General features: G+C 41.3%; 1 protein-coding gene across 3 annotated transcripts; it reads left to right on the forward strand.

The window, feature by feature from the left end:
- Nucleotides 1–27,458, forward strand: LOC139564204 (T-cell surface glycoprotein CD4-like). 3 transcript variants are annotated; one of them, XM_071383504.1, is made up of 11 exons: nt 4–70; nt 8,613–8,731; nt 20,802–20,872; nt 21,023–21,175; nt 21,477–21,629; nt 21,845–22,105; nt 22,497–22,895; nt 24,108–24,365; nt 24,745–24,851; nt 24,978–25,027; nt 25,773–27,458. In XM_071383504.1, exons 3-11 carry the CDS (start codon nt 20,815–20,817, stop codon nt 25,801–25,803), a joined length of 1,470 nt encoding a protein of 489 aa, XP_071239605.1. In that variant the 5' UTR covers nt 4–70; nt 8,613–8,731; nt 20,802–20,814; the 3' UTR covers nt 25,804–27,458. The 3 variants fall into 3 exon arrangements, with proteins under 3 accessions (XP_071239607.1, XP_071239605.1, XP_071239606.1); XM_071383506.1 differs by lacking the exon at nt 8,613–8,731 and having other exon boundaries at nt 1–70; XM_071383505.1 differs by lacking the exons at nt 4–70; nt 8,613–8,731 and adding an exon at nt 18,759–18,975.
- The last annotated feature ends 57 nt before the right edge of the window (nt 27,459–27,515 follow it).

Below are 27,515 nucleotides of genomic sequence, written 5' to 3' on the forward strand. Positions count from 1 at the left end.
TGTGTAACAGTGTGTACAGTCTGAGTGATGTCAGACCTGATCTCATCTCTGCACTGAGAGCATCAGACTGGTGAGTACAGTGTTACTACATGTGTTTTTCACACTTATGATAAAGATGGATTTGTTAGACTGAGGATAATGTAGAAGCAAATTATTATCTAGACAAACACAAAAGTTAATTCACTGTGCCAGTACTAAGAATAGTTTTGACATTGGACTAAAGGGATCCATAGCTATGGATGAGGAGTACCCAGAGCCATATGAACGTTTATCAATCATATATTCTCTTGTGGTACCCAATGGGGTTTGGAGAATTTACACAATGACAAAAGGACACAGGGCCTTAATAATACAATGTTAGTGGAATCGTATGTGTTGCAGGGAGGTTTTAGAACGACAGCAAAAAACGGACTTGTGAAATACCTGCCGATATTTCGCAATATGATCCTGACGTAACTGTAAACGAGTGTATGGTCTTTCCACTCACATGACCAGCTGTAGGCTGGACAACTGCCTGAGATACAGTACATGTATATATTGTTTTCAGGTGCAGGGGCTCAGATAGTAGTATGCTTTGTGTCCCTACCGTAACTGCTGGAACCATATATTGGAAGATATAATGGATTATTGACAATAACGGTTTGAGTGTATGTAGGCTATATCCAACAGAATTGACACATGCAGGTTATGTAGAATATACTGTAGCAAACCTTGCCTAGGTAGGCATGTTACAACCCCCCCCCCCCCAAAAAAAAGGGCTTAACTCTTATTGGAGGTAGTGGTTTGCAGGTCTTGCCTACAGGCTGGAAGACCTGGGTTCGAGACCCGCGAGGGGCATTACATTGTTGCCGTCTGCAAAAATTGCAACAATGGTGGGATGTTGCCTTGGGAGCCATCGGAGAGGGTCTTGGTATAGTGAAGCGTGGGGACACGTTCTCCCGAATGAAGGGGACTGTGTAACAGACCTTTTACGATCCCCCCCAAAAGGGAGCAGTGGTATGCTGGTCTGCCTACGGGCTGGGAGACCCGCAAGGTGCGTTACACTGTCGCCATTTGCTACAATAGGGATTAAAACAATTCTCGTTAGATACTTCCAGAGTTGTAATGAAATAACATGTTGAATACTGTCTTTTTCAGTCATTTTGAGAGTATTGGGTGATGGCTGGCCAGATGCTATTTGGTGTAAATTGTATGATTGCTATGAAGTCAGTGCTTGGTGTGAGTAAGTACACTAATGAGTGTGACTATTGTTTAGCCTACAGTGTATGCAGAGAAGTCAACTTGGTGTATATCTATCTCTGATTAGGTCGTACTCTAGCCTAGGCCCGCTGGAACAATAACAAGTGTGTTTGCAATAGCAGCATGGGATCGCAGTAACATTTGCATTGGGTATGCCATACGTATTTGGTAAAACATGTACTTGTAGCAATAGTGTAGTAGCCTAGGTTGTTGTATAGTACTTTGATTCTGAATCTATATTGAGTCATTATTACTGCCGGTACCCGTTTAAGACTTTTATTGTGAAGCACTTAATTATTCCCAGAAGTTACCTGTGTGTGTCCAGAGGGAAAGAGAAGAGCTTTGATGTTGACGTAATTCCTACACGGCTGCGTTCTTGTGATCGGAGAACGAATACAAGATAAAGTACTCTATCTGTTGTAGCCGTGAGTTATTTCATTTTAAGACCCACAAATCCTCAGGAGGAGATTTAATATAATATCCACGGTCAAGAAATTAAGTTTACAATTGCACTGGAGGTTGTAAAGTTCTAAGTATTTGTAAGGTGTAATGTCGGCCCATGCATATATGTACAGCTCAGTATTGCTGAGGAGCGTTACAAGTTCTGTCTATTGATGAGGGCCGAGGCCAAGGAAACAACAGCAACTGTGGCAAGAGAGACATGATACATTAACGTCTTTGGATCATGTCCCACCTAAAGCTGTTTGAATTTTCTTTCTGGCAGTAGCACAGTAGCTGCGGTCAAGTAGGAATTGGATACGGTTCACCAGTAGGTCCCTCTTTACTTATCATTTGGGAAACAAGTAGCAGTGATGCATGTAGCACGGATAGCAGGGTTGAGGTCAATTCAATTTGAATTCAGTCACATAGAGAAGCGTTGAGTGAAATTGGAATTGGATTGGAATATCAGTTTACTTCCTGAATTGACTGAATTGAAATGGAATTGAGCCCAACACTGAAGGGTAGTATTTTTCACTGTCCTTTGGAAAAGAATGGTTAGGCCTACTATGGACGGTCCGCAAACTCAATCACTAAAAAGGTTTATTTCAAATGTTAAGGAACATGAGGATGTGAACGAACACAACATTACAGTCATGTGCCTGTCCAAGGTAATCACAATCTGTCACGGTCACAATCTTACATTTGTGTTTCAATCCAAATGGACGCCGGGAAAGGACAGTCCGTGAGATCAATACGATAGTTTCAAGATATACATTTATACGATTGTTTACTAAAACTCAAATGAAAACAGATCATTCATTGGGTGGGTATATCATTCATTTAAATGTCCATTGAACAACAGGAAACATCCCAGCTTATGCTGATAACATTAAAAAGCAGCCAAAACGCTAATTATCCAGTTGCAATGCATACGCATTATCTACTACAGCTGAATATCTATAATAATGTCAGCCGATATTTAGTCAAGCTCAAAACACGTTAGTGGATTATATCTGTAAGACTTTATTTAAAGGTTCGCTAAATAGCTAATAAACTATTACTTGGTTGTAAATCATGATATGTCACCAGTTCATGTATTTGTTAACATATATTTACAAATACCTGTAGTCATATACAGTATAGATCAAGAACAGAAAGTTCTGCACATCTATTTACTTCATGGTCAACTTACTGTGTAACAATGAAGATAAGCAATTTAGGCAGACCTTAAAATTCATTATTATACTGGATTTAGAATACTCAAATTGGTGCAGTCTTCAATCCAGACGCGTTTAGCCCCAGGGCTGCAAATCCCAGCAAATGTAATTGTGAAAATGTCATTCACAATAGTATACTCAAACAGAGATGTACTTTTCATAAAGCACTATTTTTCAAATGGTGTACATTGTACTTGGATTTGCACATCACCCTGTGTAGTGAGTAAATGTACATTATTCTATGGATTTACAGTAGGACTTGATTGTGAATACATTCAACGCTATAGTATTCACCCCACATTTGAATCCAGCATGTAGCTTAATCAGAGCAGTATTTTATAAAGCAGTAAGACTGTCTTACTATGAACCATTCAGATATTCTGATATTATTCAGATATTCTGTTTAGAGTATTTTACTTGCATTTCATTGGTTTGGGTTACTTGTATCTTATTTTGGGCCTAAACTGTAGTGTTGTAAAGTCTATCACAGTAACACTAACCTGTACTGGTTTCAGTCTGGTTTCAGTCATTGGAAACGTGTGCAGCTTAAGCTACTGGTGTAGTTTACTGTTACGACACGTATTGTATACTTGAGTACTGAAGAACACTACTGACAACTCTGGCCTATTAAAGGAATTGATGGATGCCTATGAACGCAAAAGGAGAAAACCTGTTCAAGTAAAGTAAGACAGTCTTAACATGCATATTTTGTTGTCAACTACATCTGTATTTGGTCCTCTCTTGCAGGTGCATTAAAAAAAATAGAGAACACCCATTCAGACTGAGGCAGGTGCTTCCTTTGGTTAGAGTCACCCTAGAAATATTCTCATGTTTCCAATACTGTGCAGGCGAGGGATAATTTTTCATAATGAGATACAAGGATTCCCTCGTTCAGACTTTCATAAACATGACTAATAGCTCTCTCTCTCTCTCTCTCTCTCTCTCTCTCTCTCTCTCTCTCTCTCTCTCTCTCTCTCTCTCTCTCTCTCTCTCTCTCTCTCTCTCTCTCTCTCTCTCTCTCTCTCTCTCTCTGTCTCTCTCTCTCTCTCTCTCTCTCTCTCTCTCTCTCTCTCTCTCTCTCTCTCTCTCTCTCTCTCTCCCCGTTGATACGTTTTCTCCATTCAAAGTAAGACTGAGATATTGTGTTTGACATTTGGTCCTCCCTCTTGTATTTCCACTTGGGTTGTCGTTTTTAATTCTAGCAGATATACGCCAGCTTATGACAAGGTTTTCATGGTGATTACTAAAGTACAATTGCACCTGATTCACAACAAGTGCTCAATGTGGTTTGCTAAAAACTGCCCACGCTAAATTATTTCTGCCACTTGTTTCATTATTATGATATGTCAGTCATGTGACCTTCCTTTCTTATTCACCTGCAGGGAGCTAAAGGCTCTCTTGGATATGTTCAAATACAAACAATAAGATATGAATTGCCTTTATTTAAACACTTTACTGTAAATATACATTGAGTTGGAGTAAGTACATTGGAGTTCATACATTGAAGTACGTCGTTTTCATGCACATAAAATGAATCGTAACATTTTACAGCATGAAAACATCAAAGCATGCAGACCTTTGGGATAGTAGAGAAAGACAGAGAGAGAAAGGGGGAAACAGATAAACAGTATAGGTACAGAAAGAGAAGATGGAGACGTTCTGGGCTAAGGGAGGCAGTTACACAACATATGGGTTTCAAAAGGCCTTGAACAAAGTTTACCTACATGAACTGTGTGTTGCAAAAAATGTGTTTTCACAATCCTTTCACAAAATGTCACATCTCTGTTATTCTTAGCCTCTCTTTCCACTGACATTTAACGGTTATTTCTTTAAACACAAGAAAAGAACAGAGTTAATGTATGATTCAAAGTAAGGTGAATGCACCAATTTGTAAGTCGCTCTGGATAAGAGCGTCTGCTAAATGACTTAAATGTTAAATGTAAATGTAAAGTGACAGAAAGCAAAGGGAACAGTACCAGGTACCTCCCCATCTGTCTTGGTCACAGCTCTCTTCATGTCTCAGTTCGACTGCCTTCCGTATCAAACAAGCAACCAGGAACTCCAGTGGCCGAATGGACCATCAAACACCTGATGAGTTAGAGAGAGAGAGAGAGAGAGAGAGAGAGAGAGAGAGAGAGAGAGAGAGAGAGAGAGAGAGAGAGAGAGAGAGAGAGAGAGCGAGAGTGAGAGTGAGAGAGACCCAATGTATAGGAAAGAGGGGGACATCATAAGAGGAATTAGGGATGTCTCGAAAAACCAATCACCCCCTCTTTTCTCCCTACCCCCCACACTATCTCTCATTCTCTTGTTCGGTAATGACTTTGTGTGGTGTGTGCACAACACCTTCAAATCGTTAGGTCTCTGACTAACGAGGGAGTCCTCACTTTGAGGTGTTTTCCACAGGAGATTCTTTGGTACATTTTTTATAATGCTTTCTCGTTCCCATGCTGCATCAGAAAACATAAATACAACAAACTACATGTTTGGGAATCTGAGACAACGTGTGTATTTCTATGAGTCTATGCATAACATATCTTACTGTATTTGAGCTTTGAACTGATTTTGCAGTCTTTCCAATCTTTTGAGTGAGGGTGATGGTGTCCTTGAACCAGTACATTTTCGACAGAGGTCATACGCCTAACTTCTTTATTGATGCGTAGAGCGTTAGTAAATCCGTTATCAAGGCCTTTATACATGCAGCATTCTAAAGTCCTACCAAAAGGCCCAAGTAGGGGATAATTTAGAGACATGGTGTGTTCAACCCTTTTTTCAGTTAATCTCAGAAGAGAGCGCGGCAGACAAAGAGAGCATGAAAGAATGCAAACCTCAGAGAGAGATGAGACGTGAGTGACATGTTTGTTTGGTGCTTGTTGTGGTTCTTGTCTCCAAACCACCTGAGCAGTGTTTCTCTAGTATTGAACAATGGCTTTAATGGCCGCAGAACATGAAGGCATTTGTAGTCAAACACACATATTTCATAGTGCTAGATAGAAAAACTTTTTGTCCTTGCCCTTGTATTTCACTTAGAAGACAGTCTTGGATGGTTAGACAGTTTTATTTTGTCATTTAGCAGACGCACTTATCCAGAGCGACTTACAGGAGCAATTAGGGTTAAGTGCTTTTGCTCAAGGGCACATCGACAGTTTTCACCTAGCAGTTTTCATCAGCGATTTGAACCAGTGAGCTTTCAGTTACCGGCCTAAAACTCTTAATCGCTAGGCTACCTGCCGCCCATGTTCTCTTTCCCATAAAGACACAGTAAAGCCAACACACTATTGAAAATCAAAAACACCCGGATTGAACGTTGGATACTTTTTGTTGTTGACTTTTAGGCTTTACCAAGACAAGTCTTGAAATGCCTTGGCGTGGACAAGTTACGCGAGCACATCTCAAGTTTATCTCTCGACTTCAGCTCTAAGACTTTCATATACAGTAACTTGTAATGCAGGTAGTTAGGGACATATAGATTAACAGGTGGTATATGGGGTTCTGGGGTTCTACTCTAGTTTTGAGTGCAGACATGATCCCACTCTCTGCAGAGCTACGTACTAAGGAGGGTATATACAGCATGGAGAGGCACATGTGAAGTGAACACAGGTGTTTCTTCACCCAAGACAACGGTTAGAACCTGCTAGGTTTTAAAGAAAAGTTATCAAATAGGGTATGCACTAGATTCAAGGGACTTGCAATTGCTATGGGTTTTATATTGAACTTAGTAAAACGTGCAATCATAGTTGTAGAGTGAAACAGAAAAGTGCCATCAAGCTTCCATTCACTCTATTACATTTAGTACATTTTTTCATCTTCATTGAGGTAACATTGATGAATGATTATGCATGACTCTTTGCAATTTTTCGTATTTGAAAGAACGTTTTGGTATTGGTTTTTCATACTTGATCATTTGTGTCAGAGTTATTTCAGTTATCGCAACTCTTTCCTGTCGAAATTGTGCACCACGAAATTTGCTTAGCAGTGAATTTTACATCGCTTAATACATGAATCGAACTTGACATCGATTTACTAGAATAGATCATTGTTATTCTCAATGTGGAATGAGGATCAAACTGTAGGAGATTGTCCTCACACGGGGCACAAATTGTGTAAGGGATGCTCCTCACACGGGGCACCAATTGGATAAGGTGTGTTATGAATTACAAATATTTGAGTTATATACATGAGTTTAGAATAATTGTGAAGAGGATTGAAGTAATTGTGTTATCTTGTAAAAGTTGTGACTCCGGGTAGGAAATTGAATATCATTGAATACATTACTCAAGGTGTATGTCTGATTATGAGTAACAATTGCACAACATATGGTCAATGTTAAATACGTAGCATACTGGTACATTCGCATCAAATCTGTGGAAATATTTCAAGATGCAATCTACAATAGTTCCTGCTGTTCAATGGTCATTTAAATGAATTATATAGTCTACATTCAACTGCTCTTATTCATGTACCCAATCTTGTGACGTTACCGTGTTGCTTTTACCAACAAAAAAACAATCAACCAAGTCACATGAAATATGAATTCTTCTATAAATTATTAACTTGTTCATGTGTGGAAATGTAGGCTATAAATCTGTGCATGTGTTTGTAGGATAAAGATGACATTTCATAACCAAAAATGGTCTGATGGTGGTCATTAGAATAAGGATGGATTATGCGCTTTCAAAATGGATCCTGCTAAATATGGTGTAATCTTTTTCAAGGGTTCAGTACCACAGATTCATTGGCCAGGTCCATTTGTCTTTCAGTGGTAAGCTTTATTGATTAAGCTTTTTTACAGCATTATTGTAATCTCTTAAATGTGATGCTTTGTTATACTTTGTATATTTCAAAGGCCTACGAATCTGATTCAGGCCTATAATCGGTACACTTAGTTAACCTTTTACTGCACTGGGCTAAATCAGGGTCACACAAAGTGTTTCTGGGTAGTCTTGAACAATTCTACTTTGAAACAAATGTATACACATGGTTATCGGCTTAAAAAATGAAGACACCTGAAATGTTTTCAATTTTGAGTTTGCATCCCAATATTATGCTTTATATGCATCACAGAAGACTGAAATAAAAACAAAACCGTTTCTCGTAGAAACAGCGGACTTTCGGCATAAAAAAAGTATGTTTATTAATTATGAAATTATAAAAAATATGAATAACATAATTTGACTGCAGGAAAGGGCTATATATATATATATATATTGATGTCAGTTTTGGTAATTTTACTGACTCAATAAATATGTGCTGCAGGCACCCAGTTTCGTGTTTAAACTGTTGTTTGACTATATATAATGAAACAAGAGATAGACGTATTTCTGTGTGTTTCTAGTTTGCTTGTTTCTCTCTGCCGATTTATGTTCTGCCTAATGTAGATGAACCTGTGACTGAGTAAAACATTTGTAATTTTATGGCCCGAGCGAAGCAATGTAAGGTGAATAACGACTGGCAGAAGTACATCAAATTGACTGACTCTTGTTGACATGTGGGTTAGAATAATATTAATGATGATGATAACAACAAAGAATATAATAATAATGGTCCAAATAATAACTATTACGTAGCCTATTCTGTTATTACCGGCTGTTACTGCGCTAACATGCTAGCGAAACATTTTGCCAAGATAATCCACCCTTTCTTCAGCCAATTAAAAATGTCACTGCTTTGGTCTTAATGCATTTGACCAATAACTGTACATTTCCCGATTTCTTTTAGACCAATCAGTAGTGAGGGAGGTGCAACGGGGTTTAAAAGCAAAGTTGTTTCTCTGAAAATCAACATTTCCGCCTGGCTCTTGATCATTGGCGAGGGACTCTCAACGCTATCCACCGAACGTAAGTATAGAAAGGGATGTTAACTAAGATGCTAGATGTAATATAGTATAATAGCACTCCATGATCATTGATTTGTGGTAAACGATGTGAAAGTATTGATGTAGTAACTCTATTTATCATTGTTATGACTGCTCGTAGTCGACCATCGAGTGTCTAAATCAGACAATTATCTTTACATATGTGGGTTTATTTTGCATTAACGAATGCAGAATCTTTGTAATCATTTATTTCACCTTCATAAAATGTTACATGCTGTCCTGGAGCGTATGCCCGCTTTGCTTTCACAGTAAAGTAAAAACCTGTTGACTTAACCTTAAACTAGAATAAGAGAGGTAACAAGTGCGTTTCAGATAAACGTTGAAATGGCGGTCAACCCAATTTATTTGTCCGCTGATGTATTTATGGTTTCATTGCCATTGTACTTTACAACATTTCGCAGACATTTCATGATGACTTTTTAAATGTACTGTATAGGCCCTCTCTGAACTGATGCCCCCAAACCAGAGACACTCCTCTTTGCGCTAGGCCTATCTGGTCCCATTGAAATTCAATCCCATGGCTTACATTTGTGACATGGCTAATACACACCTTACATACAAGTCATAAAGGTTCAACAATTATACTCATATTACTTATACTGATAAGCTCTATGGGGAACAATGATTTAGTCCGATTTTACATTCCATCATATGTTTTGTACTGCGTACAATTCAATTGCAGGCATCAGACTTCCACTACCTTAAAATGGGAGACAATTCTGTAAGATTATTCCTTCACCTTTTTACAGACAGATCCTGTCCTCCCTCCCCCCTCTCTCTGTTTGCTGTTTAACCTCCGCCCTGACCACAGACACGATCATCTGCTTTTCTGGGTTAACTGTTCAGGTGCGATCTCTCTCTCTGTCTGTCTCTTCCTCTCTCTCTATCACTTGTCCTCTCTCTCTCTCTCTCTCTCTCTCTCTGTCTTGCTGTCCTCTGTCTTGCTCCCTCTGTCACTTCTATATAGCTCTATACTTCCTCTTCCTCCAGCACCTCACAGCTTCTCTCCTTTTGGTTCTCTCATATCTCACTGCCGTTTCCAACCTCGACAGACAGATAAGTCTTACAAAGTTTAGAGGTGAGGAATGGCCTATACAAATACTTCAAAACATTTCTCAAAACATATTTTATCTCATCATAAAATGTATTGTACTACAACAATTAACATAGGTCTAACAGCTGACCTGAATTAAATAACATTTTACTTACACAAACTACGGCCTGATATCTCTACCTAACTTTGATCTTAAAACATGTAAAGTAATTTTTATAAAGAGAAAGGCAGGTAGGTAGGTAGCCTAGTTGCGGTGGCAGGTAGCCTAGTGGTTAGAGTGTTGGGCCAGTAACTGAAAAATTGCTGTTTCGAATCCCTGAGCTGACAAGGTAAAAATCTGTTGTTCTGCCCCTGAACAAGGCAGTAAACCCACTGTTAGGCTGTCATTGTAAATAAGAATTTCTTCTTAACTGACGTGCCTAGTTAAATAAAAAAAATTGAAAGGTAGACAGGAGATGAAGTTGAATGGTGAGGTTGTCATGAAAAGAGATAGGAACGACGAATGCCAAGATGAGTTTTGACGTCTTGATGAAGGCCGAAGCGCCTCCAAGCTTTTAAGAATCTGTTTATGCCACTTAAATAAAGGCATTTTCATATTATGAAGAGTCAGGCTAATAAATAAAAAAGGAAAAATCCAGCACACTGCTAATAAAAAAAAATCGAAACATTCTCAATAAATCTTCATCTGGGTCCATAACGACTGGATCTATTTTTTTTCCCCCATGCACCTGCTAATAATTATTTAGGTGCTTATCAGTGCATTCGGGAAAATATTCAGACCCCTTCACTTTTTCCAAATGCTGTTACATTACAGCCTCATTCTAAAATTGATTAAATTAATTTTCCCTCATCAATCTACACACAATACTCCATAACAACAAAGCGAAAACAGGTTTTTAGAACATTTTGCAAATGTATAAAAATACTTATTTACATAAATATTCAGACCCTTTCCTATGAGAATTGAAATTGAGCTCAGGTGCATCCTGTTTCCATTGATCATCCTTGAGATGTTTCTACAACTTGATGGAGTCCACCTGTAGTAAATTAAATTGATTGGACATGATTTGGAAAGGCACACACCTGTCTATATAAGGTCCCACAGTTGACAGTGAGGTCAAGGGAATTGTCCGTAGAGCTCCAAGACAGGATTGTGTCGAGGCACAGATCTGGGGAAGGGTACCAAAAATGTTCTGCAGCATTCAAAGTCCCCAAGAACACAGTGGCCTCCATCATTCATTAAATGGAAGAAGTTTGGAACCACCAAGACTCTTCCTAGAGCTTTTCAGCAGCAGGGACTGGGAAACTAGTCAGGATCGAGGGAAAGATGAACAGAGCAAAGTACAGAGAGATCCTTGATGAAAACCTGCTCCAGAGCACTCAGGACCTCAGACCGGGGCAAAGTTTCACCTTTCAACAGGACAACAACCCTAAGCACACAGCCAAGACAATGCAGGAGTGGCTTCAGTCTCTGAATGTCTTTGAGTGGCCAAGCCAGAGCCCAGACTTGTACCCGATTGAACATCTCTGTAGAGACCTGAAAAGAGCTGTGCAGCGACACTCCCCATCCAATCTTTCAGAGCTTGAGAGGATCTGCAGAGAGGAATAGGAAAAACTCCCCAATTACAGCTGTGCCAAACTTGTAGCGTCATACCTAAAAAGACTTGAGGCTGCAATTGCTGTCAAAGGTGCTTCAACAAAGTACTGAGTAAAGGGTCTGAATACTTATGTAAATGTGATATTTCAGTTTATTTATTTATTTTTTGCAAAAATGTCTAAAAACCTGTGTTTGCTATCTCATTATGGGGTGTTGTGTGTAGATCGGCGAGGGGGGGGGGGGGGGACAATGGAATCCATTTTAAAATAAGGCTGTAAGGTAACAAAATGTGGAAAAAGTCAAGGGAGCTGAATACTTTCCAAATGCACATTAGTCCTATTTCAAAGTTGTTTTCTTTGCATATCCCAACTTCCCCTGAGACACCCTTGGATAATGGGGTCACAGCCAGGGTATGCAATTATCAACAGCCACCCTGGAGCAAATAGAGTTAAGTGGCTTGCTCAAAGACAGACTTTTCACATTGTAGGCTCAGGGATTTGATCTTGCAATCTTTCAGTTATTGGCCCAACGCTCTTATCGCTAGGCTACCTGCTGCCCATATAATAGCCCTTACCCTGGTAGAAAGTTAATTTTCTAACACACTATAAAGAGTACCTTGATCCTTGATTTTCATTTTACCAAGAGAGCAATCTACTACTAGTATATTGTTGTATAGTACCCCCCGGGTAGACACCCTGACTTCTACACGATAACGTTGGATAACATGCCAGCTCACGGCAGCTCACACTAACTCGTCTCCCGAGTGGCGCAGTGGTCTAAGACACTGCATCTCAGGGCAAGAGGCATCACTGCGGTACTTGGTTCAAGTCATGGCTGCATCACATCTGGCTGTGATTGGGAGTCCCATAGGGCAGTGCGCAATTGGCCCAGCGTTGTATGGGGGTAGGCCATCATTGTAAAAAACAATTGTTAAATAATGATACATGTGGATTTGAAAGTTAAATAAAAAAGGACTATGTTTTATTCATGCACTTATTCATAGTTTGGTGGAGTAATTCTACAATGTTAAATTCAATAGACCATAATCATCCCCTAAGGGGATATTGTTTGCAGCCTAGTTGACAGAACACACTAAAGTTTTACAATCCTGATTATATTACATTCTTTGAATTGCTCCCGATAACTCCATGCTACCTTTAAGTGCACATCCCTGTCATGACAGCCCGAAGCTGTTACATTGATCAGGAGCTGACTGTACTCCTTTCACACACAGGTTAAATGATTGAGAATTGTCTTAAGATGAAAAGAGATTAAAAGGTGCAGAACGCTTCAGACAAAAATTCTGAAAGTACCCACAACACAACTATCACACACACACACACACACACATGCATGCACACACAACACACAAAACAGAATAAAAAAACTACCATAGACCACACTCCCGGTGTTCGACTGCCATTGTGGTCTTTTTTTTCTTCCATCAAGCGTGGAGAAATCCGCCTTTCGTGGAATAGAGGAGGAAGGGAGGGGGTGTGTAAGTGAGTGAGAGGGGAGGAGGTGAGGATAGGGATACAAATCTACACCTTGTGAAATCAGGGCCCACCACAGCCTCAGGCACTCGCCCCCTCTCTCTCCTCCCCCATCCCTCTCTCAACCAAGGCCCACCACAAAGCTACTGCTTCTCTCCCTCCACCTTTCTTCGTTCTTCCTCTTCTTTTTGTCTGTCTCTCAACTTCTCTAAATCAGAGACCACCACAAACCCCTTCCTTTCTCTTTTTTTTTTACTCTGATGATGATGTATTGCGCAACCAGAATCACTGTCATGGGAAGGGGAAGTAAATGAAATCAATTTAATGTGAATCAGTGAATTTATCTAAATACATGTGTTTTAAATGGGTAGAAGATGGCATTTACAGTACATGACAAAAGGGAGGAACAGAAATTGGGTCTCTTCAGTTACAGTTTTTGCTGCCTTTATTGAACATAACATCAAAATACAGTGATACTGTAGGACAGTGGTTCCCAAACGTTTTATAGTCCCGTACCCCTTCAAACATTCAAACCTCCATCTGCATACCCCCTCTAGCACCAGGGTCAGCGCACTCTCAAATATATATTTTTTTGCCATCTTTGTAAGCCTGCCACACACACACTATACGATACATTTATTAAACATAAGAACGAGTGTGAGTTTTTGTCACGTGGGAAGTGACAAAGAGCTCTTATAGGACCAGGGCACAAATAATAATATAATAATAATCAATCATTTTGCTCTTTATTTAGCCATCTTACATATAAAACCTTATTTGTTAATCGAAAACTGTGAATAACTCACCACAGGTTAATGAGAAGGGTGTGCTTGAAAGGATGCAAATAACTCTGCAATTTTGTATTGGAGAGAGTCTCAGTCTTAAATCATTTTCCACACACAGGTCTGTGCCTGTATTTAGTTTTCATGCTAGTGAAGGCCGAGAATCCACTCTCACATAGGTACATGGTTGCAAAGAGCATCAGTGTCTTAGCAACTTGATTTCCCAAGGCAGGATACTCTGAGCGCAGCCCAGTCCAGAAATTCTGATTGAATTCAATTTTCACAGAACCGCTTGTTGCAATTTTGATGAGGCTCTCTTGCTGAGATACCGGTAAGTGGACTGGAGGCAGGGCATGAAAGGGATAACGAATGCAGTTGTTTGTGTCATCCATCCAGTACCTGAGTAATTACGCACCCAACTCACACAGGTGCTTCGCTATATCACATTTGACATTGTCCGTAAGCTTGAGTTCATTTGCACACAAAAAATCGTACAATGATGTTGTCCTTGTTAATGCAGACAGAGAAGAGCTCCAACTTCTTAATCATAGCCTCAATTTTGTCCCGCACATTGAATATAGTTGCGGAGAGTCCCTGTAATCCTAGATTCAGATCATTCAGGCAAGAAAAAACATCACCCAGATAGGCCAGTTGTGTGAGAAACTTGTCATCATGCAAGCGGTCAGACAAGTGAAAATTATGGTCAGTAAAGAAAACTTTAAGCACGTCTCTCAATTCAAAAAAACGTGTCAATACTTACGTGTCAATACTTACTTTTTTTTTTTTTTCTTAAAAAAAAAAATGTTATCCCCTTTTCTCCCCAATTTTCGTGGTATCCAATCGCTAGTAATTACTATCTTGTCTCATCGCTACAACTCCCGTACGGGCTCGGGAGAGACGAAGGTCGAAAGTCATGCGTCCTCCGAAGCACAACCCAACCAAGCCGCACTGCTTCTTAACACAGCGCGCCTCCAACCCAGAAGCCAGCCGCACCAATGTGTCGGAGGAAACACCGTGCACCCGCCCCCCTCGGTTAGCGCGCACTGCGCCCGGCCCGCCACAGGAGTCGCTGGAGCGCGATGAGACAAGGATATCCCTACCGGCCAAACCCTCCCTAACCCGGACGACGCTAAGCCAATTGTGCGTCGCCCCACGGACCTCCCGGTCGCGGCCGGCTGCGACAGAGCCTGGGCGCGAACCCAGACTCTGGTGGCGCAGCATAGCACTGCGATGCAGTGCTCTAGACCACTGCGCCACCCGGGAGGCTATACTTACTTTTTTAAAATACACGAGAGGTCAGGGGCCTTGCTTTAACAAAGTTACCCATTTTCACTGTAGTGTCCAAAACGTCTTTCAATCTGTCAGGCATTCCCTTGGCAGCAAGAGCCTCTTGGTGGATGCTGCAGTGTACCCAAGTAGCGTCGGGAGCAACTGCTTGCACACGCGTTACCACTCCACTATGTCTCCTTGTCATGACTTTTGCACCATCAGTACAGATATCAACACATCTTGACCACCAAAGTCCATTTGATGTCACAAAGCTGTCCAGTACTTTCCAAATATCCTCTCCTGTTGTCCTTGTTTCCAATGGTTTGCAGAAGAGAATGTCTTCCTTAATTGAACCTCCATAAACGTAACAGACATATACCAGGACCTGTGCCAGGCCCAACACGTCTGTTGACTCATCCAGCTGTAACGCATAGAATTCACTGGCTTGTATCCGAAGCAGTAATTGTTTCAAAACATCTCCTGCCATCTCTCTGATGCGTCGTGAAACGGTGTTGTTTGATGAAGGCATTGTCTGCATAGTTTTTTTGGCATTTTACCCCAGCATTGTCCCGGCCATATCTGCGGCAGCAGGAAGAATTAAGTCCTCAACAATAGTATGGGGCTTGCCTGTCCTAGCCACTTGGTAGGACAGGCAAGGGCTTCTAGACCCTTCTTATTAATGGTATCTGTTGATTTTATACGTCTTACTACTTGAACATTTTCAAATTGGCATGTGTAATGATGTGCGCTGAGAGTCGGGAAAAAAGTTCAGGTAGTGCGTGTTTTAATAAATAAACACAACATTAACCAAAACAAGAAACACGAAAAACACACAGACTTAACACTGGAACAGAAACAATAACGCCTGGGGAAGGAACCAAAGGGAGTGACATATATAGGGAAGGTAATCAGGGAAGTGATGGAGTCCAGGTGAGTCTGATGACGCGCAGGTGCGTGTAACGATGGTGACAGGTGTGCGCCATAACGAGCAGCCTTGTGACCTAGAGCGCCGGAGAGGGAGCACACGTGACAGCATATTTTGTTTCTTAATGTCTGCGCAAGAGTGAAGGTTTCATCGAGTTGTGAGATAGTACTTTTGCACATATAACACACTGTGGCTGAGGAAAGGCACTACTCCCAATATAAGTGAACCCCAAATCAATGTAGTTTTGATCATATTTGTGCCTCTTCGATGGTCCAACGTCCCTGTCTGTTGTTCGGTGCTTTCCCGGGTAAGGGGGCAGTAGCTTCGGCTGCATCAGATTCACAACTGTCAGTGTCCATGCTAGCTGGGCTAACAACAAATGTAGAATCACTGATGCTAGCATTGGATGTGCTCGTGGAAGCAGAACATGTGACGTCGACAGGTGCAGGTGTTATACTCGGTATGCTGGTATGTGTCTCTATGGACGCGGGCCTTAGTTTTTTTTTTACCATTTATTCATTTTCGAGCAAACAGAATAAGCAGCACCTACATTTGGCTACATACGGACTGTTAGTGGAATTCCCGCGAGAGAGTAACGGTTAATGTGATTGGATGTTAATTATTTGACTAGGCTACCTGTATTTGACATTGTGTTTTTATTTGACTGAACACCAGATGATTTTATTTTTGGCAGTGAAACGAGGCTACTCATGGGAGAAAGAAACCACACCCAAATGTATAGCCCCGTTGGAAAATCTAAATGGACTGTTTGAAAGTTGTAACGGATGTTCTCTTCGAGGAGGAGTAGGGATTGGACCAAAGCGCAGCATTGTGATATGACATGATATTTATTCAAAACAAGACGAAAAACGAACTATACTTGATAATAAACAAAATAACAAAACGATGTAGACAGACCTGGACGTAAGAACTTACAATACAACGAAGAAACTCACGAACAGGAAAAATGACTACACAAACGAACGGACAAAACAAACCGAAACAGTCCCGTGTGGCGCGACAGACACAGGAGACAACCACCCACAACAAACAATGTGAAACCACCTACCTTAATATGGCTCTCAATCAGAGGAAACGTAAACCACCTGCCTCTAATTGAGAACCATATCAGGTCACCCATTAACCAACATAGAAACACATAACATAGACTGCCCACCCAAATTCACGCCCTGACCGACTAACACATACAAAAATAACAGAAAACAGGTCAGGAACGTGACAAAAGTGTTATTTAAAATATATATATAAAAATGTGAATCGCATTCACTTCCCTCGACGGGTACCCCTGGATATACCCCAGTTTGGGAATACCTGGTCTATAATAACTAGCGTAATATCTATCCTGAACGCAAATATAAACGCAACAATTTCAAAGATTTTACTAAGTTACAGTTCATATGAGGAAATCAGTCAATTGAAATATATTCATTAGGCCCCGATCTATGGATTTCACATGACTGGGAATACAGATATACATCTGTTGGTCACAGATACCTTAAAATAAAGTGGGCCTCACAATGGGTCTCAGGATCTCGTCAGGATATTTCTGTGCATTCAAATTGCCATCGATAAAATGCAATTGTGTTCGTTGTCAGTAGCTTATGCCTGCCCATACCATAACCCCACCGCCACCATGGGGCACTCTGTTCACAACGTTAACATCAGCAAAACGCTGGTCCACACAACGCCATACACGTGTTCTACCATTGTGAGGCCAGTTGGTCGTACTGCGAAATTCTCTAAAACGACTTTGGAGGCAGCTATTAGGTAGAGAAATTAAAACTATATTCTCTGGAAACAGCTCTGGTGGATATTCCTGCAGGCAGCATGCCAATTGCACGCTTCCTCAAAACTTGAGACATCTGTGCCATTGTGTTGCTTGACAAAACATTTTAGAGTGGCTTTTTATTGTCGCCAGCACAAGGTGCACCTGTGTAATGAGCATGCTGTTTAATCAGCTTCTTTATATGTCACACCTGTCAGGTGCATGGATTATCTTGGCAAAGGAGAAATGCTCACTAACAGGGATGTAAACAAATTTGCGCACAGAATTTTAGAGAACTAAGCGTTTTTTTTAAATTTCAGCTCATGAAACATGGGACCAACGCTTTACATGTTGCGTTTATAATTTTGTACAGTATAGTATGATAACTATAATATAGTAAGGTGGAAAATGAAGACACTTTTCTAACAGGAGCAGTGTGTATCTGACCTCTACATTAGAACCAGGGCTATTATTAAACGTCAATAGCATCATGCTACATGTATGTCACCTGATATTGATTTAGAGCGACGACAATGTGTCCGCCTGGCCGGAGTCAGGTCTGCTCTCGATCAGCAGTCACTGTGACATCAACAAGTAAACACAGACAAACAACAACATATTTTAGCCTGATTTACAGTGCATTCGGAAAGTATTCAGACCCCTTCCCTTTTTCCACATTTTGTTACGTTACATTGGATATTATATGCCCTAATATCCAATGTCTCCCACAACAACAAGTTAAGCAAAAAAAGAATATAACTATAGGCCTAGGATTAGGGCTACCATTTCTAAACTCACTGTCCATTTAAGATTCTGATGAAATGATAGAGGCACACTCTTAAAATAAAAGAATTAGACCTTGTCAGGAGCACACAACCAAAGACAAGATAAGATAGCCTAAAACGAAATGTAACATTGCTTTTAAAGAGACATGTTTCTTCCATTTAGGAGGATTTCACATGCCTCCACGTCAAGCAGTCAGCCAGAACGTTTAATCAGCTGCAATGAGGAACACAAAGTGCTGGAGGGACAGTGACTTCTGGGGTTATGGAAGATCACTTCCACTTTAGTAGCTGAAGCTCCGACAGTAACCTTTCTGTCATGTGCTGTTGAGGCTTTATTCAGGAAGGTTGACACAACAAAGAAAGTCTGCAACGAATCAACTGCTGAGCCAGCAGAAGTGTTTCGAAATCAATACCGTTAATGGGAAGTAAAAGTTTCTCTTCGTGACTCTGGCGTCCACCCGCAGTCGAGCTGAAACCAGGCCTGACCGGCACACCTCGCATCACTACAGATCCAGGTCAGGAGAGAGTGTGTGTGTGTGTGTCTATCTACATGGTCTAGATCTGGTATCTAACTTGAATAGTCTAAAAACGAACGAGTTATAAAAACATCCAGACAGACTCACCAAAAAGACTTCATACAGTAAAAAGCTTCGTACAGTAACCTCTGCAGACGACTGCACGCAACAGCAGTGGTTTCAAAGACGTCTTACTCCTAGTCTACTTGGAAAAGAGGAGTAGTGGTCTTCTTGGCACCTGCCAAAGACAAACAAAGCATTGTGGTTAGGTTAGCACACTTTTCTGGAAAGCAAAGAAGTACCCAGTGCCTGACCACCCTCGAGGTGCCTGGGTAATCAGCAGAAGAGAAAACATAATGCAGGCTCTCTCGACCCTTCTGTTTGCGTCTCATTGCAAAACAGCAAAGGGCGATTTGATTTCAATGTCCTCCACACAACACACCACTTCCCTGGCATGAACCTGGACGCTGCAGTAAACATAGACTCACACGATGCAAGTCAATATAGCAGACGTCAAGCCTTGTAGTTGAGTGATACATATACTCTATAGGCTAGATAGTCTCTTCTATAATGATAGACATTCTGCAATGATAGATACTTTATAATAATAGATATTCTATAAGGATCGATATTCTATAATGATAGATATTCTATTGTATTCTGTTCTAGACAGGACAAACGATGCAAGGTGCCCCTACCTGTTAGTTTTATCTGTAGGCTCTGAATGAACTGTGATGCAACTAGGCTATTATGGGGAGGGGGGATTCTCAAGCATGCGATGGGTAACTTTTCAGGTAAAGAGCTGACTGTGGGCTGCTTGGTTTGTTTACACAGCTTGAACACACTGAGTGAGGTATGTGACACTGTCACAGAGGGTATAGGCCAGGATATCCAAAGCCAGACCTCTCACTTAGCACACTATTACTCCTACAACCTTTTCCGATTGTACTGCTGTAAATTAGAATACTACCAGGTGTATCATTTTTACTGTACTATGCTGAAGAGTAAAAGCTAGAGGTACCACAGTATTTTAACAAACAAACAAACTTGGCTGCTTCTACTGTATCAATAATTGGCCTATTTGACAGAACGAAATAGGCTATTTAGAATGAGCTTTGATTATAAATTGCGTCAAAATCCCCCGACACATGCCTATTGCTAATTTGGAGACTAGTGTCGATTGCAATTACACAATAAAGCAATTGTACAGGAGAGGGCGAGGGTTTTTACTTGTTTAGCCACGGCTGTGCTGCGGTCGTAGCAGTTACGTAATGATGCGAGGCAAAACATTTTCTAATGCATTTTTTGATTAATGCCATGACAAAACATGGCAAAAAATTGTGTCAATTCATATTTATATTAGTAATGCATAACAATGTTACTTTGTGAAAACACATGTCAAAACATATAGGCTACTTTTTGCAGGTACACGCGCATCTGTACAGTAGCCACAGTAGTTGAACTGGATGACACGGTAGAAAAGAGTAGCTAGCTCTCGTGGAATATACTGTAGAGTGATTTTAAAAGAATTATAATATACATGGTTATGTGAAAATGTTATTGTATTATATGAAAAGGTTAACGTGACAATTTGTAATTGACAACTGCCCTATTAACGTTATGCCCCTTTCCGTCAGTAGACTGTCTACAGGAGGATATAACAAGTATAGCTATATGTTATTGTTTTATCTGTTGTATTCCAAGAAGAAGCGATACTACTTGATGTGAACTGTTGTTTTGTTTCCACAGTATTTGATCTTGGGTGACAGGAAATACATGACTATAGCAATGCGTCTTATTCAGCTTTTGCTGCTCTTTGTTTTCAGGAGAAATTACAAAATGAAGTACGTTTCTGGATTCCTTTCAATCATTATTGCATTGTTCATCACTTCAACAGGTAAGAGAGTATGTTCTGAATTTGATTCATACTCTATGTTCTATTATATAGCAACAGATACATTTCTGTAAAGGTAACTTACTAGTATATATATAAGTATATATATATATATATATATATATATATCTTGTCTTCTGTGTTCTCCCTCAGGGGCTGAAGATGTGATGGTGTATGGTCAGGTGGGAGGGACGGTCACTCTCCCCAGATCGAAGTGGGGTTCAGAAAAGGTGTTGGTACAATGGTACCTTGGGATGGACACAAAATCTTTGATATCCCGCAACTCCCATGGTCGAGAGACGACAGGTGAGTGAGATTAGTGCTAGAGGGTATCCATCTTTAGTCGAGCGTGACCTTTTTGAGCCGTAAACATATTGAGCAAAACAGTGCTTGGTAGTTGGCAGGTGCCTACTATTGTTGTTCTCTTGAGCACTTAACCCTTGACCTGTTCAGGGTTAAGTGCTCTGCCTCTGCAGGTGGCCCTGTGCTGCTTCTACATTCACATATGTTTGTGTGGTGTCCAGGTGGGTTGGGAATAACATAAGACACATTTCTCATTCACACTACTACTACTACTACTATTAATCACTTGATTATTGACATGCAGATCCACTGTGGAAAGACAGGCTGTCTCTGTCAAAGACGGACTTCTCCCTGATCATCAACAACATCAGACTGGAGGACTTCCAATCCTTCAGATGTGAACTGAAAGATTTCAGGCCAACATTTACCTCAGTCACCACATTCAGACTGTCCCATGGTAAGTGCAGAGTGAAAAAGAGAGGATTTCTATGTCTCGTGTCAGTGTTATGAGGAAGGAAATGGGACATTGTGTTCTGTGACCATCATGTGGGGGAAACAAGTACTGCACACACATGTATACACATGTACCTTTGTATACACCCCCACCTCTCTCTTGCTCTCTCTCTCTCTCGCTTTCTTTCTCTCTCTCTCTCTCTATCTCTCCTCCCTCAGTGAGTGTACAGCCAGTCTCTCCCCTGTTGGCTGGGAAGAATCTTAATCTGAAGTGTGACATAGGGGAAATATTTGAGGGGACACAGAGAAGATGGCTTAGTCCCCAGAAACAGGACCTGAGCAAGGACACGCGTGCCCAGATCAGATTTGACAGCAGCCTGACAGTAATGAAGGTCACTGGCCAAGACCATGGAGAGTGGACCTGTGTGGTGACATACCAGGGCAGGGAAGCCTATGCCAACACCCATGTTACTGTAATAGGTAAGTGTTGAGTTAGATAAAATGGTTTATAGTCTTCTAGATTAAATAATTTCCCCTCAAGAGGTAAAATGTCTTCAGACTGAGTTTAAACTGTCCCTTTCCTATCAATTCAATTCAATTGACTTTATTGACATGGCAAGTTCATTATTACTTACATTGTCAAAGTATACATATCGAAAAATCTAAATCAAATATATATGTATACTGTATATATACAAAATATATATTTATATATAAATAAATGGTGGGACCAACAGCAATAATAATATTAGTAGTGGACATGTGATTACCATTAACAACAACTACAATAACAATATTAACCTATCTCTGTCTCTCATTCTCTCTCTTCTCACTCTCTTGCTCTCTCTCACTCTCTCTCTTCCCTTCTCAGACCTCTCCCCCGCTCATCCACAGCCTATCTACACCTCTGTCTCCTCCCTCTCTCTTCTCCATCTGCCATGTTTCTTTTCCGTTCCTCCTCCTCTATCCTGGTCAGAGAGCCAGGAAAAGAGCATCCAGGGAGGCCGCTGGACCTTTACCCCAAGCCCAGCGGCAGGCTCCCTCACTGGGGTTGTCCAGACCCTCGTCAACCTCTCCATGGGGCCTCCATTAGCCTGGGTGGTCAATCAGAAGAGAGGGCTGGATGTCTCAGCCCTGCAGAGGAAAAATCTAAACCTCTCCCTGTCAAAGAAAGGGGTGACGGAGGGGGACAGGGGCGAGTACACCTGCACTGTGGAATTCCAGAGGGACGACACACTGAAGAGAAGTACGTGTGTGGAGGTGCTACAGGGTAAGTCAAGCTTTGCGGCAGTCCTGAAAAAATGTCCTTCTCCTTCCTTCCTACCTTCTTTACTTCCTAACTTGGTTGCTACCTTCCTTCCTCCCTCCTTTAATTATCCCCTTGCTTATTTCCCCCTTCTTTCTGCCTACAAAGTGAGGAGTGACAGATCACTTTGATTTGTCAGCTTTCAATTGTTCAATCAGTACCTCCCGCCATCTCTCTAACCTTCCCTTCTTCCCTCTCTATTCCTCTATCCCTCTTTCTCCTTTCATTGACATTCAAACCCGTCAGACCAGCGTCATGGTAATGCTATTCCCCTTTTCTATGCTTCTGTTTATTACACCCAGACAGTTTTCTCATCTCCTTCTGTCGATCATTGGGAACAGTCTGTCCCCGGAGTATTGTGTCCTGTGTCTAATTCAGTGGATAGTACACTTGTCTGGCTCCACTTGTTTTAATAGGGTATTGTCACACTGGTAACAAGGATTCGGGAGACAGGCGCAGGAATGCGTAATAGTTTTTTTTATTACGCCCCAAATTACAGCGTGGCATGTAAAGGCACAGGGGGACGAAGACCAAACAAACACGTAACAAAACACAGGGTTGAAACCCAAACAAAAGAGCGAGGAGTACCTCGAATATATACACACGCACAATGATTAACACACGGGACGAGACCCGTAATCATCTGGCAATCCACAAGGGCACGAAAGCCAAAACACACAGCACAGGTACTCACACGCACCAACGGACATTGTAACAATAATCGACAGACAATGGAAACCAAAGGGCACACTTATACAGTACTAATCAGTGGGAATAGGGGACAGGTGTGCGTGATGAAAGTTCTGGAGGGATCTGTGACAGCTACAATGACGTTTCTCTCTGCCAGGATAATATGCCAGCTGAATTAATACAAAAAAAAAAACATGTTTCTCCACATTTTTGTAAAATAATATATATTTTGTCTGTCTCCCCTTTTATTCACATCAAAATTGTGAATTTTCTTTCTCTCTCTCTCTCTCTCTCTCTCTCTCTCTCTCTCTCTCTCTCTCTCTCTCTCTCTCTCTCTCTCTCTCTCTCTCTCTCTCTCTCTCTCTCTGTCTGTCTGTCTGTCTGTCTGTCTGTCTGTCTGTCTGTCTGTCTGTCTGTCTGTCTGTCTGTCTGTCTCTCTTCCCTCTCTCTCTCTCTCTCTCTCTCACTCACTCTCCTCCTGTCCAGTGTTTTCCTCTCCAGCTCCAGTGGCCTTTGTAGGTCAGGAGGTCAACCTCACCTGCACCCTGGGCCACTCTCTGACCTCTGACCTGAAAGTGAAATGGATCCCACCACGCCAATCCTCCCTCCTCGCTTTAGGCTCCTCCCCCCACCCCGCCCATCTTACCATCCCGGAAGCGAGGGATATACATGGTGGGAGGTGGAGGTGTGAATTGTGGAGGAACAAAACCAAGCTGACATCAGTGGAGATCACACTGAAGATCGGTAAGAAAGGAGAAACAGGAAGTGACATGGGTCAGGATGTGGTTAGGGTGCGTGGTCCGTGTGGAGGTTAGATTGTGACTATTGAGGTTAGGGTGTAATTAGCCTCACTGGCCAGTGGCCACGCTTACTGCAGCACTTTAAACAGTATAGTACCACAGTACTACTTCAGTAATTAAGTACAATGTACATATAGCAGACAGTACTATAAGCCTGTAAAAAAGGAAGCTCTGATGTGTGCTTTGAACACCTACCTTATAATAGTATTATTGAAAACCACATACTGTCATACGATAATACATCTTTATTGATTTGATATGCTGGGAACAATGTAGAACTTCCATACTGATTTTGTTTTTCTTGATGTTCTTCTGATGGACAGAGCGAGTCCCCATGGACGTGTGGCTGTTGGTCACCATCTGTGCCGCAGCCGTCATCTTCATCCTCCTCCTCATCCTCACTGTCATCCTCAGCCGACGCCACAGACAGGTACAGTTTGGTGATTTAATCAGATATTTAGTTTTGCTTAAAAATGTACTCACTACCTCTTACATTTTGTGTCTTGTTGGTAGTGTTACTGAGTTTTCCTGTGTGTGTGTTTCTGTTGGTTTTCAGCGGGTGATGATGCTCAGACGTGGCAAACGCAGAATCTGCCGCTGCAAAGAGTGAGTGTCATTCCCTGAGCACACGCACACGCACACACACACACACACACACACACACACACACACACACACACACACACACACACACACACACACACACACACACACACACACACACACACACACACACACACACACACCCTCAAATTTGGTTAGGTTGAGGGACAAAAAGTCTGTGTATTGGCCTTGATTGTGCAGAGTTGTTCAAGGTGATGCGGGTTCAAGGTAGAAGCCTAAACTTTGATGCAACTCTTTGTAACGTTCTTCGTCGGGCGAAAGAGAGGAGGACCAAAATGCAGCGTGATGATTATCCATTTTAATGGAATACTTTAACAACGAACAAAAACAATAAACCGACAAAATGAACGAAGATGAAACAGTCCCGTAACGTAAACACAGGAACACAGTAACAGGAACAATCACCCACAACCCACAATACAAAACAGGCTACCTAAATATGGTTCCCAATCAGAGACAACGACTAACACCTGCCTCTGATTGAGAACCATATCAGGCCAAACACATAGAAATAGACAAACAAGACATACAACATAGAATGCCCACTCAGATCACACCCTGACCAAACAAAACATAGAAACATACAAAGCAAACTATGGTCAGGGCGTGACACTCTTGCCAACTAAATTCAGAGGAAAACAGAATTTTTGTTGCCTCCCATATTTGAGAAATACTGTGTGAGAATGGTTATTTACAGTGCGAACCATTCTGTTTTCCTCTGTTACAGCCCCAAACCAAAAGGATTCTACAGAAACTAGAGATGTCATACAGACCGGAATCCCTGTCAATGGACAATGTCTCTACTATTTTGTCTTAGCTATTCTATTCTGATACAAAAAAAAAACAAAAGGACGAAAGAAGCAAGAAAGAATATGTTTTCATGTGATGTTTGATAATAGATTTAACAAGTGTATATTATCATCCTTAATGACCTATGATTGAGCTACAATTGAACTAATACTGTATATAAATATGTATAGCTACTGTCGCTTTTTTACTGTACACTGAGTATACAAAACATTAAGAACACCTGCTCTTTCCATGACATAGACTGACCAGGTTAATCCAGGTGAAATCCCTTATTGATGTCACTTGTTAAATCCACTTCCATCAGTGTAGACGAAGGGGAGGAGACAGATTAAAGAAGCCTTAAGACAATTGACACACGGCTGAATGGGCAAGACAGAACATGTAAGTGCCCTTGAACCGGGTATAGTAGTAGGTGCCAGGGAGCACCGGTTTGTGTCAAGAACTGCAACGCTGCTGGGTTTTTCACGCTCAACAGTTTCCTGTGTGTATCGCAGTGGAGGCTCCTCAGAGGACCAAAATAAAAATTGTGAAACATAAAAAAGTATCCTTTTTAGATACAACTATACTATATATATTCATGTCACCAAATAGTTGATAAAAACACCCTGGTCTGCCAGGAAGGTCTACAGTAGCCTCAGCAGCACTCTGTAGGTTAGCATTTGTTTTTTTCCGCCTGATCACAGACAGCTGATGTGTTGTGCACTGAAGTCCACAAGCGAATGGGAGGAGAGAGCGCAGATAGTGCCGTGAAGGAGTTATATATACAACGCGCAACGAGTGATCATGCTGTTTTCATGTGGCTGCTATGAAAGTTAACTGTTTGCGTGTGATCAGGGGTGTATTCATTCTGCTGATTCTGTTGGAGAGAAAAAAAGTTTCTTAAACGGAAGCAAACGGAACGAAACGGGGATAAACATACTTGAATTCGTCCAATAGAATCTCTCATTTGCAACTGTTGGACTAATGATTACACCATAGATCAGCTAGAAGCAGGCTAGAGTGCGCAAGGTGGTAATGAATGTGCCACTGTCTGTCACCTTGATTAACAAAAATGTAGTAGAAATAAGGCCATGTTCATGAAAAAATAATCATCCTCCCTCATCTTAAACGGCACCGACCGCCACTGATATCAAGAATGGTCCACCAGCCAAATTTGACACAACTGTGGGAATCATTGGGGTCAACATGGGCCAGCATCCCTGTGGAGCGCTTTCGACACCTTGTAGAGTCCATGTCACGACAAGTTGAGGATGTTCTGAGGGGGTGCAACTCAATATTCGGAAGGTGTTCCTAATGTTTGTTATACTCCGTGGATATTGCATAGCACTTTGTTTTAGAGTCCATTTTTGACCCAATATTTTTTTAAGAGAATGTAATAACATCTTAATACTACAGTTTCTCACGGTTTCAGGTAGTGTGAGCAGACTGCTGCGTGATCAGGCTCCTTCCACCAAGCTAGGATTCAGCAGGCTACACAGTTTTGCTGAATTGTTTGAAATAGTAACAGAGAACACACAGGGGTTATTGTTGTTGTGTTATAGGACTGTGAAATAAAGTGTATCATTGTATTTAAATGATTGAATTAAACAAGAATAAAAAAACACGCAGTGACTGATTGGCAGCTTTATTGAAATACCTTCAGCGGTGGGTAGACAGACAC

This window comes from Salvelinus alpinus, chromosome 35 (genome assembly GCF_045679555.1).
Source record: "Salvelinus alpinus chromosome 35, SLU_Salpinus.1, whole genome shotgun sequence".
Classification (NCBI taxonomy): Eukaryota; Metazoa; Chordata; class Actinopteri; order Salmoniformes; family Salmonidae; genus Salvelinus; species Salvelinus alpinus.